Genomic DNA, 14102 nt, shown 5'->3' on the forward strand with positions numbered 1-14102 from the left:
TGCTCTTGTAGAAGAAACCATGCCACCACTTCCCCTTCGGGTTTTCTTTAGGCCATAGAAAATGCTTCCAGGTAGGGTGACTGTCCTACTTCTGCAAGCCTTTAAGTCACGGAAGGCATGACCTTTCTTTTCTGATGGTATGCCACCTCTACCTCTGTGGTTGGGTTAAGAACTTTTTTTTTATTTAAAGTCTGTACTTCATTCATGACATTGTTAACCTGGGTCCCTTAGGACATCCCAGACATTGCCACAAAGTGGCTATCATCTTAATGCATTACTTAAAGTGAAGTGATTTTATAGCTTTAAATATGAATAATTTCTTAAGTCAATGTGAGTTCTGATGTCCACAAACGTTGTTTCTGGTCTAAGCCACGGGGCTGGATTATTGTTGGATCTTTGATATGCTTTATAGAGAGATGTCATCCTCTAGCAGCCCTTCTGTTGTTCCGTCTTAAAGCAACTAAGTTGGCGTGAAACGCAGAACTGGTTCTGGCAAAACCCCAGGTCCAGCATGGGAACGGGTCAAGTACAGCACAGAGAGATTCCTGACAGAATTATGGTACTGGGTGATGACAGTGAGACCAGATTAACCTTTCTGATTTGGGTCAGAAAAATAAGATCCATAGGTCAGGCAGAAATGACATCAGTCAGCCCTAAAGCCCCAAGTGCTTGCATAATGTCCAAGCAAATGACCAAGGGTCTGGCACAGTTGTGAAGCTGTAGAACCACACATCCCACTCCAGTGGTCTTCTCTATCTTAATATCATGCTATGACATTTATGCAGTTCACTGAGAGGCAGCTGTGTTGGGGGATGAGTCAAGATGGCTGCCTTCATGCTGAGTGGAAGACATGCAAAGCAGAAGGCTGCCTGCCGTCTCTTACAGTACTACCCTCATTCAAACCAGCAGCTCTTTGACCAGTACTTTAACCCAGCCTTCTCCTGTTCCCTGCTCTGGATGAGGAATGTCATTCTCTGCTTCTAGGCACAGCCTTCCCTTTGCCTGCACCCCTTTTCTTCCCCAGCAGCTCTTCATTTTATTGCCTTCTCTTTTTTACTTTGCCTGTCTTCAGTACCAACGGTTATGATTCCAAACTTTCAAACTCCCGACAAATGGGGATCAAGTTATATACATGAACCTGACTAGGTCATGGCTCCAAGAAAGGAAAAGACGAGTCTTAGATACTTTTAATCTTTCTCTCCCAGAGCTTATAGATATCCAGTAAGCACCCAGGCAGTTTTAAATGACTTAACAGTGTTGGAACTGACACGTAGTGCTATGCCTGTGTGTAGTTCATGGACATTATTGAATATATCTTCATAGTCAATGTTGTATTCATGACAAGACTGAGCAACTGGCTAATATTTTAATTACCAGAATTGATTACACAGATATACTCAAATACAAAAGGACATTTGAGTTTACTCCAGCCTGCTTTAAAAAAAAAAAAAAGACATATTCTCCCCTCTTGCCCTTGACAAATCCAAACAAATCACTTCCAGATAGAGGATAATCCCCTGGGAGTCAGAGTCTAGCTTTACATTTTAATAATAATGTCTGATTTGAATATTTAAGATACGTACATTTTATTACTGGTGTGCTTGCTCTCTTCTCTCAGGGTTAGCTGTTCACATCTATGAAAAGGCAAAAAAAAAAAAAAAAAAAAAAAAAAAAGTTCAGTCTCTGTGTTCCTATGAGAAATATCTGGAATGTTCTGAGGATCTGCCTCCTTGATTACAGAGCCCCTTCTTAGTTTTATGAGTATTCTGAGCCACTTTCTGTGGCTCACTGGCCAAGGCTTCTCACTTAGTTCTGATGTCTGGTCTATACAGCTGAGCAATGACACAGCAGGGGTTGTCAAATCAACTCATAGCTCATACTCCCTTCACACCTGTCCCAGCATCCTCTGGGAAAGCATGGACCCTAAGGTATCTGCACCTGCACTCTATAACCTAGCTTTCAATCTATTCATTCCAGCTCTCCCCTAAAAATGGCTTTGAGGTCCCAGTTAGCAGCTACTAGATGGGCAAGCCATTGACTAACTAGAGTGTCCACCAAATAACCAGATATTGGATGCAGTTTTGGGATTGTAATTTATTATTCTTTCATCTAATTTTGTCACTCTCTCTTAAATGTATGAATTTCAGCCATGAGAGAGGGTAAAGAATGGTGTGTGAGTGACTGTGTGTGTGTGTATGCTCTCAGTGTCTCTAGGCACCACCTCCCTGGGAGAATCTTCCTTCACAGCCTGGCTTTAGATTTTAGTGATGTTCGAATTTTTAGGGCATGTACATCTTAAGAAAGTTACCGGAATGAGCTGTTTGTCTTCTGCCCCTGTGACTAATTTACCGGGTATCTGTTGAACGTCTCGGGAGCTGAGAATATGGCACTAGACAGACTCAGAAAGACCCCACCTTCTAAGAAACTAGAATGACGCAATTGCATGAGCTAATGCCAGAGCCTTGGGTGATGCTAAGTGCTTGCCAAAAGGGAAGTAGCTTAGGGATAGGGTACAATCTAGCAGTGGGTATTTTGGCAAAGAAAGTTGAAGAAGTCTCTCAGAGGCAATGAGATGTAAATTATACAAGAGAAGGAGCTTAGAGAAGACCCTGTGTGGCCATGGTCCAAAAGCAGACAGAAGAGAGAAAAGGAAGGTTGGAGGAACTTGATGTTTACAGTGAGTCAAGAGATCCATCTGACCTATCAAACTCAGGCAGCCACCCGAATGCCCCACAGGGATGGCAGTTCAGGAACCAGGCCACAGACTGAGCCTTTATGCAGCTCTTTCTTCTGCTCTGCAGTTCGTAGTAGAGCAGTGTGCTTCTCCCCGCTCCTTCCTAGAAGCCAGATCTGACAGGTAGTTGCAGCTTGGCTTCTTATAGATTTCCCTAGGATTCTTTCTGGTCTGTTCTCAGTGACGGTCCCTCAGGGCACTCATTACGGAAAGACTCCTCAATGGTTCTATTCTTAGAATTCCAAGTACGTGACCCAATTTGCTTTCTATTGTAATAAAAACCCAAGACCAAAAAATACTTGAGGAAGAAACAGTTTATTTGGAGTGCGCATCCTAATCTGGTGAGAGATGTCAGGCCAGGAATGCGATCAGGAACAGAGGCAGGAACCACCATAGAGAAACACTGCTGACTCCTTTGTTTTCCTGACGTCTCTGCTTTGCTTGCTTGGCTGCTTTTACCACCCAGGACCATCCACCCATGGGCAACACTGCCCTCAGTGGGCTGGGCCTCCCACACCAATCAGAACAGTACCAGAGACACATGCCTGTAGGTCAGTCTGGTGAAAATCCCGGCCCTCTCGAGTTACTCTAGTTTATGTCAAGTTGGCAGAAAACTAACCAGCCCCTCAATTTTCTTGAGACAACAGTTGAGTTCCTGGGGTTTCAGCAACCACCCCCTCTACTGTCCCTCTCTGTCCCTGCTTTTCAAGCCTTCTGCCCCTGAGGCTCTAACATCGCTGAGTGCTCTGCACTGTTGCTTGGGCTATTAGCCCTTCCCTTTCTCTCCATGTGTGTTCTTGGCCATGATTGCATTTTCCTTGACTTCTGAGGCCCAGTGGGCATCTTGATGCTTTCCTGGATGATTTGCTGGGGTTAGGTTCTAGTTGTTGGAGAGCTAAAAGCTGTATCAGTCTCTTGAGAGGTGTTAAGTCTCAAAACCTTGTTCTGATGGACCAGTGATATAAAGACAAAAAGGATGTCTGTATCCCCATGAGTAACAAGAGGCAGCTTCCAGAGCCAATTACCAGAGAAGCTCAATGCAGTGACTTATAACTCATTGCAAACCCCATCAGAATGCATACATGTAGACCACTATTGACTGAATCTCTTTAATATAGAAAGACATTGAGTATTACCCCAATTTATGAAAATATTACTATATTTATCTCCTACCTCCCATGATCTCATTAGTTTATCTGAATAATATAATAGAGGCTGCAGAAAAGGGGGCCTGAAATTACCACAGATAAATCCCAACTGTGAAGATAGGCATGCCTGCCCACATACCCACGTCCATTCTCTCTCTCTCTCTCTCTCTCTCTCTCTCTCTCTCTCTCTCTCTCTCTCTCTCTCTCTCTCTCTCTCTCTCACACACACACACACACACACACACACACACACACACACAGCATCATGAAAGCCTACAGAATATTCTGTAGAGACAAGAATGGAGGATACTGTCTTTTAACATGGTTCTATGTGGCTCCTGCCAATATCATATTCTAATGCATCTCAGATCCCCAACTGGAAAAAAAAAGACATTATTTGAAGAAATGTAACTGTCAATCTCTCTTTCTGTGGCCCCCCACTGCTCTCTTGAGAGAAGCTGGCAAGACACTGAAGAATCAAATCCCATCTTCTCTACCCCTGCTCTCCATTCTCCAAATTTTGGCCCCCCTGAAGCCCTGAATTCAGTTCCATCTTAACTCAGCTCCTGCTATGGGGTAGCCCTAGGTCCACCATCTTGTTTGCTGTGGTTTGGAAGCTGAGGCTGTTAACCCACTTTTAACACTGAGAAAGCCCAAGCCCCTGGCCCAGGCTTCCACTTGAGTCAGCTGCCACTGTATGCTTCCCAAGTGGGCCTCTTGGGAGGGGTGGGTCTGTCTTAGAACCTCATGTCCCTTCCCAGTGTTCCCAGTGGGTAATCCAGTACCCTAGCTCATGAGCTCTCTGCTGCCTCAAATCCAGAGAATTTGATCCCAATTTGACATAAACTACTTGACTGTTTGAAGACTATTGAACTGTGACCAACTCAAAAGTCCTACCCCATACCTCAGTGTAGTTTTAAAAGTCCATCAGCAAGTAGGAAGATCACAATATCAATGTACTCTTAAAAATACATGAAGGCTCCAAACCACAAGCCAAGAACAGTAACTGAGCCCAAACACTGGGCCCTCTGATATTACTGTCACATTATTTATTTAGAGATTTTCCTCATCGCTGTTTGGGAGTGAAGACTCGTTTACAGAGAGATTGGTTTGCAAGGTTTTTATTACCATGGTGGGACATTAATATTAAACTAAGAACGTGTTAGATCCCATCTGTCTGAGCTGAGGGCAGAGTCCACAGTGGCCTTCCATCACGAGCTCCTTAACTGTAATGTTACAGGGCTCATCTCCATGGTCATCACTGAAAATGTTAGAACTCGAGGTCTGAATGCCCTCTGCTTCTTAGTTTTGCGTCAATATCCAGCTGCATCCAGGCACAGACATCAAAACCTTGTTAGAAATTGATGAAAGGTATCTTTTATGTCTCCCAGGAGGCAATTTGTGCCACTGAGAACTGTGGTACACTTAGCTTTTCCATGAATTTGGGACAGCATTTATGAAGCTTCCCAGTTCCTGGATAATAAGATATTACAGAGGAGACGGGAAAGGCAGCTTTAGAGTACAATATATCCATGATGCCAGCCCTTAAAGTGCATGAATTCATTCCTTCCACAGGACAAACTCACCTTACAGTTTCCAGTGCAGATATACTTTACCCATATTTTAGGTGAGACCACTTAGTGCATGAAAACCTCAAGACATTTCAGTGCTCCTGCCCTTGACTATGGTGCTTTGGGGGAGGGGGTCCTAGAGCTGTTGGGAAGCAGAGGAAAGGTGATCATGAACTTGCAAACCCTGACCCTTCCAGCTCACTCAGCAACCACTTCACCAGAGTCACTGTGGAAAATACCTGGTCTTTGACTCTGACACTGGATGTCTGATCCATGTTCCAATGGTCTTCCAAGAAGGTCAAACTACTGTGGGCTGCTACATTGTAAACGGTAATGTACTGCCCTACACAGGTTAGAAAGTAAGAGGGACCTGCTTACAGTTTTGTGAACTTTCACCATTCACACTGAGGGCTTCTAACTGCAGTGGCATCAGTACTTGAGGCAGAGTGGTTATCTGTGGTGCTGGAGGTCCTGATCATCCCTACCCTTTGACCTACACATGATAGTAGCATACTCCCCTCCCCCATGATAATAATGTCACATATCCCCAGGGGTGAGGTCAACCTCAGTGACTGGCCAAGACCAAATACTTCTGCTTTTGTGGTGTATGACAACTGGTCATGGGGTCAGGGGACAGAGACAAGGTAGGTAGACTGAATCCCCTTTCCAGAAATGACACACCAGGATTTGTGCACGAGTCTGAATTCATTGAGAAAACTCAAGAAGTTTTTAGCTGAAAGGAGGCAACATTTGCATAGAGCAGCTTGCACACCATCAGGACAGACCCGACTGCCCCCTTCCTTGGTGGAGGATGCCAGTCTCTGAGCCTTAGGCGTTGATGGATGAGAGGCTATATAGAGCAGAATTTGTGTCTAGGAGGGGTCAGGGAGGCAGTAATTACATCTGTATGCTGACTGGTTAGGGGAAGGGGAGAAATCGATACTAACTTACTTAATCTGGACTTTCAGAAACATTACTGTCATTGAAGGTCCCCAGAGGGCTGCGGCAGGGGATGAGAAATGAAATATTGTATCAGAAAATAACACATAGCACTGAGTTAATAGCTAAATTGCCCTCCTCCTTTGAGACATGAGTCAAATCCAAGGCCTGGGCTCCTCCCAGAAGGGCAGTGGTGGGTGCCATTTGTCATCTGCCGCAAGACCCAGGGGGAGAAGATAAGAAAGAAAGCCTAGAACAAGTGTGTATCATTCCGGGGGGTCAGGAGGGGGTATTCCATTGGTGTAATGCAGTGTCTGTCCCATGAGTTATAAGAAGCCTGTCTTCTCCACGGCTTTTCTCTACCTTTAATTTTCATCTCTCTCTGACTGCACTTCTTCTTGCCTTCTGCTTCTGTATCCCTGTATGTATCCATCTCTTTGATCTCTGACTTCCACTGTTCCTTCACTCCTTTGGCTGTCTCTCATCCAGTCCCCACTCTTACCACACCCTAGTCCACCCAGCCCAGCCTCCTACAGCCCTGCTTCTTTGCTGACACAGAGGTGTGGACTCCAAGAGCAGGGAACAGAGGGTCTTGATGGGTGTGAAAATGTGTGCTTCAAAGTTGCCTGAGCCGATAGTGGATTGTGTTTCAATCCCAGCTGGAACTCCAGTAAGCCTCTGACATCAAGCCTGTGTTCCTGCTTGGCCTGCGATAAGGAAACTAGACATGCAGGCAGTTGGGTGAGCAGAGAAAGGGGGATAGAAGATAGAGAACAGAATGCAGGTCAGGTGTTCCCCTTCACCTAGGCATGGGTGTTTTTACCGCTTTCCTGAACTCTCTCTCTAAATGACTAATGCCACTCACCCCAAAGCCATGCTGCAGACTGTAGCCTGGCTCTCTGCAGACAGTGTGAGGACTGCGTTTTGACTCTACGGTTTGTGCAACACAGTTCCCATGCACAGGATGACCAGGGTGTATGTACCTGCCAAAGGTAGCACCCTGGTATATAACCCATGGTACGTATATGGAATTCAGAGCAAAAGGGCTCTTGCATTGCTGACTGCTGGTGCTTTCAAGTATGAGTAACTCAGAAGATCCTGGCTGACCAGCATTGGGTCTATTTCATCTGTGGAGTTATATGAGCTGCAGGAAGTCAGATCCAGTGATGCCTCCCTGCTGAGCTCTGGGTTTTCTTTGGGGCCAGATCAACAAGGCCTGCTTCTGCAGGATAGGAGAGCAGGCCAGGGGCTATGGCTCAGAGGGATGGCAGATGGTACCAGCACCAGCTGAGCTCCTCTGAGCTCCCAGCATTATCAAGAACTTTCTGTGGCTTTTTCAGCCCTTTCTCTTCCCTTGGCTGGTGAAGGCAATGGGAAAGGAGGGGGCGTGTCTGCTGATGGGGGACTCCCTAAGCCCATCACAGACAATAAGAAAAGGTATCAGTTTCCCGGGCTTGCTGTGACAAGTCACCACAAAACTTGGGAGCTTAAAACAGATTTATTCTCTCGCAGTTCTAGAGACCAGAAGTTCAAAGTCAAGACACCAGCTGACACATGTTCCTCTGAGGGCTCTAGGTAAGAGCACATTCGTGGCCAACCCCAGCTCTGCTGACCCCAGGTTACCCCTGGGCTTGTGGCCGCAGCGCTCTGGCTCTGCTTCCATTCCCTCATGGCTCTCCCTACTCTCTGCGACACCCACATCCTCTGCCTGGCTCTTACAGAGACACATGTCACACTGGATTTAAAGCCCATATTAAATCCAAACGGTCATTTCTTGGGTCACTTAACTTCATCCCATCTGCAAAGGCCACTTCTCTGGCTGAAGCCACCCTCAGAGTCCTGGACACATGTCCACAGGGACCACTAATCAGCTTTCTCATTCTTCCAATAGACCTCCACCTCTAAACTCCTGCTCTGTGGTGAAACTTGCATGTGAACTACTTGATGGAGGCCTTGCCACAGCCCCCTTCTCCCATAGTGGATACAAGTATTCCCATCTTAGGGACAAGGCAACCTAGCCCAGATCTACATGAGTCACACTCAGACCCCAACCTCACAGCCCACTGAAGTCAAGAATGAGTGTTCCCCATATGGTACAGACAGGTAGGGGGAACAGGACAGAAAAGTATGACATAGTCCAGTAGTCCGCCCTCCCCTTCCCCTGAATTCTTCTCTTCCAAGAGCAAACGTCTCAGTGGTGACCTTCATATGTACAGATATCTGAGAAATGTAGGATCTAAACAGACTTCCATTTCCCAGTTAGTATTTAACTAGTGTGTGGACTTAGATTTCAATCGACATAAAATGCTGACCATAAACACAGGTCAGTGTTTGCTTCCCCTGGCGCTTCCTTCCTCATGAGCACGTGAATTATTAAGCATGTCTGTTTGATGCACTCACACCACTGAAAGAGCTGCTCTAACCACTGTTTAGAAAACACTTTGCATTTTAAAAAAAAAAAGAGAAACCAATGAGAGCAAAACCTAACTTCGTACAACTTGCCTGTTAACTCCTGTTCCTTAAGAGATATTCAGAGCTGCTTTGCTGACCTGCAAAGAGACCTAGCTGTGAAGATCTTTCCAGTTTCACAGTGAAAGATGTGTGCTTCTAACTAAGATTTAAAAAAAAAAAAAAACTGTCAAAAAAGCCTTTTTGGCCACTATACCAAAAGAGAGAACTCTCTGATGCTATGGGCAGAAATCTTAGGCATTGTGTTTTTAAAATATTGATTTCCATCATTGTTGTTTGTGCACACGTGTGCGTGTGTGGAAGTCAGACAACTTCTGCCCTGTGGGTCATAGGGAGCAGACTCAGGCCTCCAGGCAAGGTGGCAAGTACTTTTGCCTGTGAAGCCAGTATAGGGCATTGTGTTCTCATTTCAAATGTATTTGTCTCAATATGCCCAATCCCAAAATAAGAGCAATCTGTAATCTGCTAGGGACAGAGATGCTACACGCTTGTTAGCATGTAGCATGACTGTCTGGGAATCTGATGCAGAGTGAATGGGGTGAAGACAAAGGCCCAATTATGTCAGGGCACATTAGAAATATCCCAAGCATGCAAGATGGAGTCAGATCTCAGAAGCAGTCACAGATCCTCTTAATCTGGCCCTTTAAACAGCCCTGAATAAACATGATCCACCTGATTTTAAACACTGGGACACCAGGGTAAAAATAGCCACATAATTGAATAAAAGAATAAGTCAGTATAATTTGCTCATTGGACTCTTGGAATAAATGCTCACTTTTAGGGAACCAGATATGTAAGCTTTCACACATTTCAGAATTGGTCCAGTAGCATGTATTGATTCATACAGCAAGTGTCCCTCACACTGAGAAATAATTTTCCATCCTACTGATTTGCATGCACAGGGGAGCGTGGTTTGTGCATGTATGCATGGTGTGCTTTCACTCTCTCCCCTATTCATTAAGGCAGGATGGCTGACTTGACCACAGAGCTCGCCAGTCTGGCTTAGTCCTGGCCAGCCAGCTTGTTCCAGAGAGCCTGTCTCCATCATAAGAACTCTGGAATTACAGGCAAATGGTCATGCCCACCCAGCAGCGATCTGGATGCTAGGGATCAAAACCCCAGTTGTCATGGTTACAGTGTAACAAATGCTTTTCCCTCAGGACCATTTTTCTAGCCAGCTGTCTCATTTCTAAATGGCATGTCTATTGATGGTTTTGTATTTATTACCACATAACTAATTCTTTGATAGAGAAAGCTAAAGAATAGATTCATTACTATAATGAAGAAAAAGAATCTAAGACCATAAGGTTTCTTTTTTTTTTTTTTTTTTTTTTAGGAGCAAATTCTATCTTTTCACATTAGTCTCTGCAGAGGTCACCTCTGTCTGAAGCAAGTACCTAAAACCCTGTTCAGAAGGATAGTAAAATTCTGTCATTTCACCCCGCCAGAGGGCCATGGTCAGTTTACTGAGTGTTTGTGACTAGACTTGCACAGGACTTGGTCTTATTCGTGAAGTCAGCACTGAACTAGAGTGTGTTAAATTCCATGAGCCAAACTCAGAGCCTGACCAGGGCACTCGGGTGGCTGACACACGGGTCTTCTCAATGAGTCCATGTAAATCCTCAATGGTCTCTTCAGTCCTTAACAGGGAGGGAGTATCATCTTCACACCATCAATACCATGCCAGTGTGACACATAAAGGAATCCTTTGGCAAATTTCTAAAGTCATTCTTTCTCACCTGCAGGGAAGTCTTAAAGACTGGTAATCTTTTGAGGAGAGTAAAGGATCCTTTAAAAAAGGTGCTTTTCAGTGCTTACCTTGGGTTTACTTCTCCCTAGAATCCATATGCCATAGACTGTGGTCCTTAACATCCTGCTGACTGTCCAGAGAGGAAAGCAGAGGACTTTCTGGAGTGCTGACTTCACCCCCACTGTAGGCTTTAAGCAGGAACCTCCCGCCATCTTAGTCAGAAAGGTGGAGAGTCTGAGCTGTGCTGGGGATGCTATGAGAGAAGCCAATCTCTCCATGTCTGAAGCCAACTCTTTCTCCATCCTTTCCCCTCACAGCATTTCATGATCAGTGGCTTGTGTTTGTTTGATTCTGTGAATAGGACAAAACACCAAAGGCAGGTTGAATTTATGAAGAAAATAAGTTGTCTTAACTCAGAGTGGAAAGCCTCACATACCAAAAAAGCATAATGCTGGAGGGTCCATGGTGGAAATGTGACAAGAAGGTCACCTTTTACCACAGGAAGACAGAGGCTGCAACCCCCAATCTCTTCCAAGGTCCCTCCCCATTTATCCTAACCCCCCCCCAGACCTGAGGCCCAAGCCTCTGACGTATGAACACCTCCCAGTGCACCGCATCACGCACCACCATGTTATCTACCCCCTCTCTCTTTCTGAGCTTAAAACCCGGAGGGAGTCACACCAGACTCATCACCCCGCTCAGTGCCACTTCACACCTGAGGACCTTTCACCCAGGCGCCCTTCATATGTCAGTGATACTCACCCCCTACATGCCATAGCCGCCCCCACAACTGGAGCAGGCCACCCTGCCTCTCTCATCCGCACGTTCTCCTTAGCCGGAAAACCACATAGTACCTGTCATACTCTCTGGCCTGAGCTGCTCACCTGATATGTATGCCAAGACTCTGAGAGAGGCCTCAAGATAGGCAGGTGACCCCCGTTCGAGGGGGGGTCATCTCAACCTGCTGCACACAGTCCTAGTCTAGGTTGGCTCAGATCGAGAAAAGATGCTGAAGATAGGCTAGAGAGTGACCAGCGTGTCGTCCATGATAACAGAGGCTAAAACACTAAGGTGAGTCCAGCTCAAGCGTGGCTGCCTTCAGAGGCTCGTCCCATCATGCTAACTGTTTGCCAGGGTTGGTGAAATGGACTAATGACTCAACCCAAGGTCCGTGGAGATGGGGTCAAAAACAATTCAAAGGGTACTATTAAAATAGAGTAAGCAGGAGATGGAAGTGTCACAAAAAGACAGGTTTTAATTGTCTGAAAAAAATGCTGATAGCATTAGGCAATGTTGGCCACATAGGAGAATGGGGGTATTTAGGGTTTGAGAGGCCATAAGGACTGGTCTTTCTGGCCTGGATTTGCAGTCTGTGGCATCTTACACTGTGGTGGATGTCTATGTGCACAAAGCTTCTAAAGATCACAGAGATGAGGGTTATTGATAACAGATGACATACCTGGGCCTCCCCAATGAGGCTGAGGAGAGAAAGTTCTGTGTCATGAGGCAATGCAATAGAGGAGCCTGAGGAGCGGCAGCCAGAGGCACAGAGCTGAGGCAGAACAGTGCTAATAGCATCAAGGAAGCAATGATGACTGGAGGCTGGGGGTGACCTCCAGGAAAATGGCTTCTGTACGTGAAAGCTGCAGGCATCATGTCAGACAGTTTAGAGTTACAAGGAAATTGATGGCAAGGCAGATGAGACACGAGGGGCTTCCTGGGAAATTCTCATGGGGATTAGGAAAGACTAGGGGAAGGAAGAAAGGGTGCAAAGACCACAATATAGACCTAGAAAGACAGAAGGAGGAGGTAGAGAGAAACAGACCTCAGTGTTTACCTCAGGAGACTGTAGCCAGGTAACAAGACATCACAGAAAAGGAGGGGACTGTGAGGAGAAGGCCCATCAGTGTAGGCTTGCCTGTTACAATAGGAGGATCCTAGAGGAAAGGAAGCCTCCACAGGTGGGAGTGTCAGCGGAGGCTAGCATCATTCACCCCAGTTCCCTACAGACAAGGAGAAAGGGAAGTGTGGTCTATGCTGTTCTGATCTCCACATGGCCAAGACAAAGGGGATGGAGACAGTTGGGAGAAGCCTTGGTGAGGAGGCTGGGGGCTGGGCTGTTTTCACCTCCATCCATCATACACAGCTGCCCAAGGTCACACGGCTCCAGAGATGGTCAAGAGTAGAGCCAGTTGCCCCTTTCTTCAGCTCCATGGCTCTACCCTCCACTTTCAATCACGTGTGGGGTTTGGTCTCACAGTTTGTATCCAGCAGACATGCTGACTCTGGAGTACATTGATCTTCTTTCTGGTAAGGGTGTCTAAACCTTGTTAGCTTCATGTCTTGGGCTCTCCTACTGCAGAACTAGTGTTCTGTGACCTATGGGAAAGAAGCCCGAAAACTGTTGCGCGTGACTCTCTGAAGCACACTTGGAATGAGGTGTCTTAAGAAATGTCCCCAGCATGGTGAGGACTCTTTCTCTAAAGTTCCCACTGTGGGTTCCCAAGGTGTTCTGCCCAGTTAAGCAAATGAAGAAACCATCTAACTTTCTGTGTTTGTCTCCAGGTGACCTCATACACCTGCCTCCATACCTACGAATGGACTTCTTGTTAAACCGGGGCGCACCAGGCACCAGCAGGGACCTGAGTTTAGGACAAGCGTGCTTGGAACCCCAGAAAAGTCGGACCCTGAAGCGCCCCACAGTCCTTGAACCCACCCCTATGGAGGCTTCCTCCTCCACCTCTTCCACTAGAGAAGGACAGCAGTCGTGGCAACAAGGAGCCGTGGCCACCTTACCTCAGCGAGAGGGCGCAGAGCTGGGACAGGCAGCTAAAATGAGCAGCTCCCAAGAGTCACTGCTGGACTCTCGGGGCCATTTGAAAGGAAGCAATCCCTACGCAAAATCCTACACCTTGGTATAACACATGGCGCGGCTGGACAGCGGTTGTAAATACAATTTAAACGATCCAATCAAAGCTACCTTTTTTTTACGGAATTCCGATATTTATAATTAAAGAAAATTGCCAAAATATATAAAAAAAAAAAAAAAAAGGAAGAAAAAGAAAACACTGAAACCACAGACAGCGCAAAGACTATTACACTTTTTTTTCTTTTTTCTTTTCCGTCTGAGTGTGGGTTCCATCTGCCTGGGCATCTGAGTTTTGGGGAAAGAAGTCCAGTTTTATGATTTTCACAGGCTGTAGAATTTTTACCGGTTTTCTACAAAGTGCATGGGGACTCATTAAACCTTCTGATCATAAGAAGAAGTTCTAGCACACAAGAGTCAAAAAAAAAAAAAAGGAAATGGGGGGACTAGCCTATTTGTGAATTGAAGAGGGACGTTGACATGGGGGGGGCAGGGGACAGCTTCCCTCACCTTGTGCACCTTTCCTTCCCACTAGGAACCAGGCCCTCGGTTTGATTTTCTGTTATTAATTAGAATGAGTGCTGTCAGTGAGGGGGTTGGGGGAGGGGACACATTTGGTTTTCTT

The 14102-nt window shown here is 46.0% G+C and overlaps 1 protein-coding gene across 2 annotated transcripts in view; it reads left to right on the forward strand.

The window, feature by feature from the left end:
* DSCAM (DS cell adhesion molecule) overlaps window positions 1-13532 on the forward strand; it is a gene marked incomplete at both ends in the record, with an annotated part of 537449 nt that extends 523917 nt beyond the window's left edge. Inside the window, one exon of one of the 2 annotated variants that reach the window (XM_080919460.1) lies at window positions 13240-13532. In XM_080919460.1, the coding sequence (XP_080775586.1) occupies window positions 13240-13532 (293 nt within the window). Of the gene's footprint in view, window positions 1-13176 lie in introns of both variants that reach the window. The other variant, XM_080919459.1, reaches the window with a different exon arrangement.
* Between the last annotated feature and the right edge of the window lie 570 nt (window positions 13533-14102).

This window comes from Micromys minutus (assembly GCF_963924665.1).
Source record: "Micromys minutus genome assembly, chromosome: 7".
NCBI classification, from domain to species: Eukaryota; Metazoa; Chordata; class Mammalia; order Rodentia; family Muridae; genus Micromys; species Micromys minutus.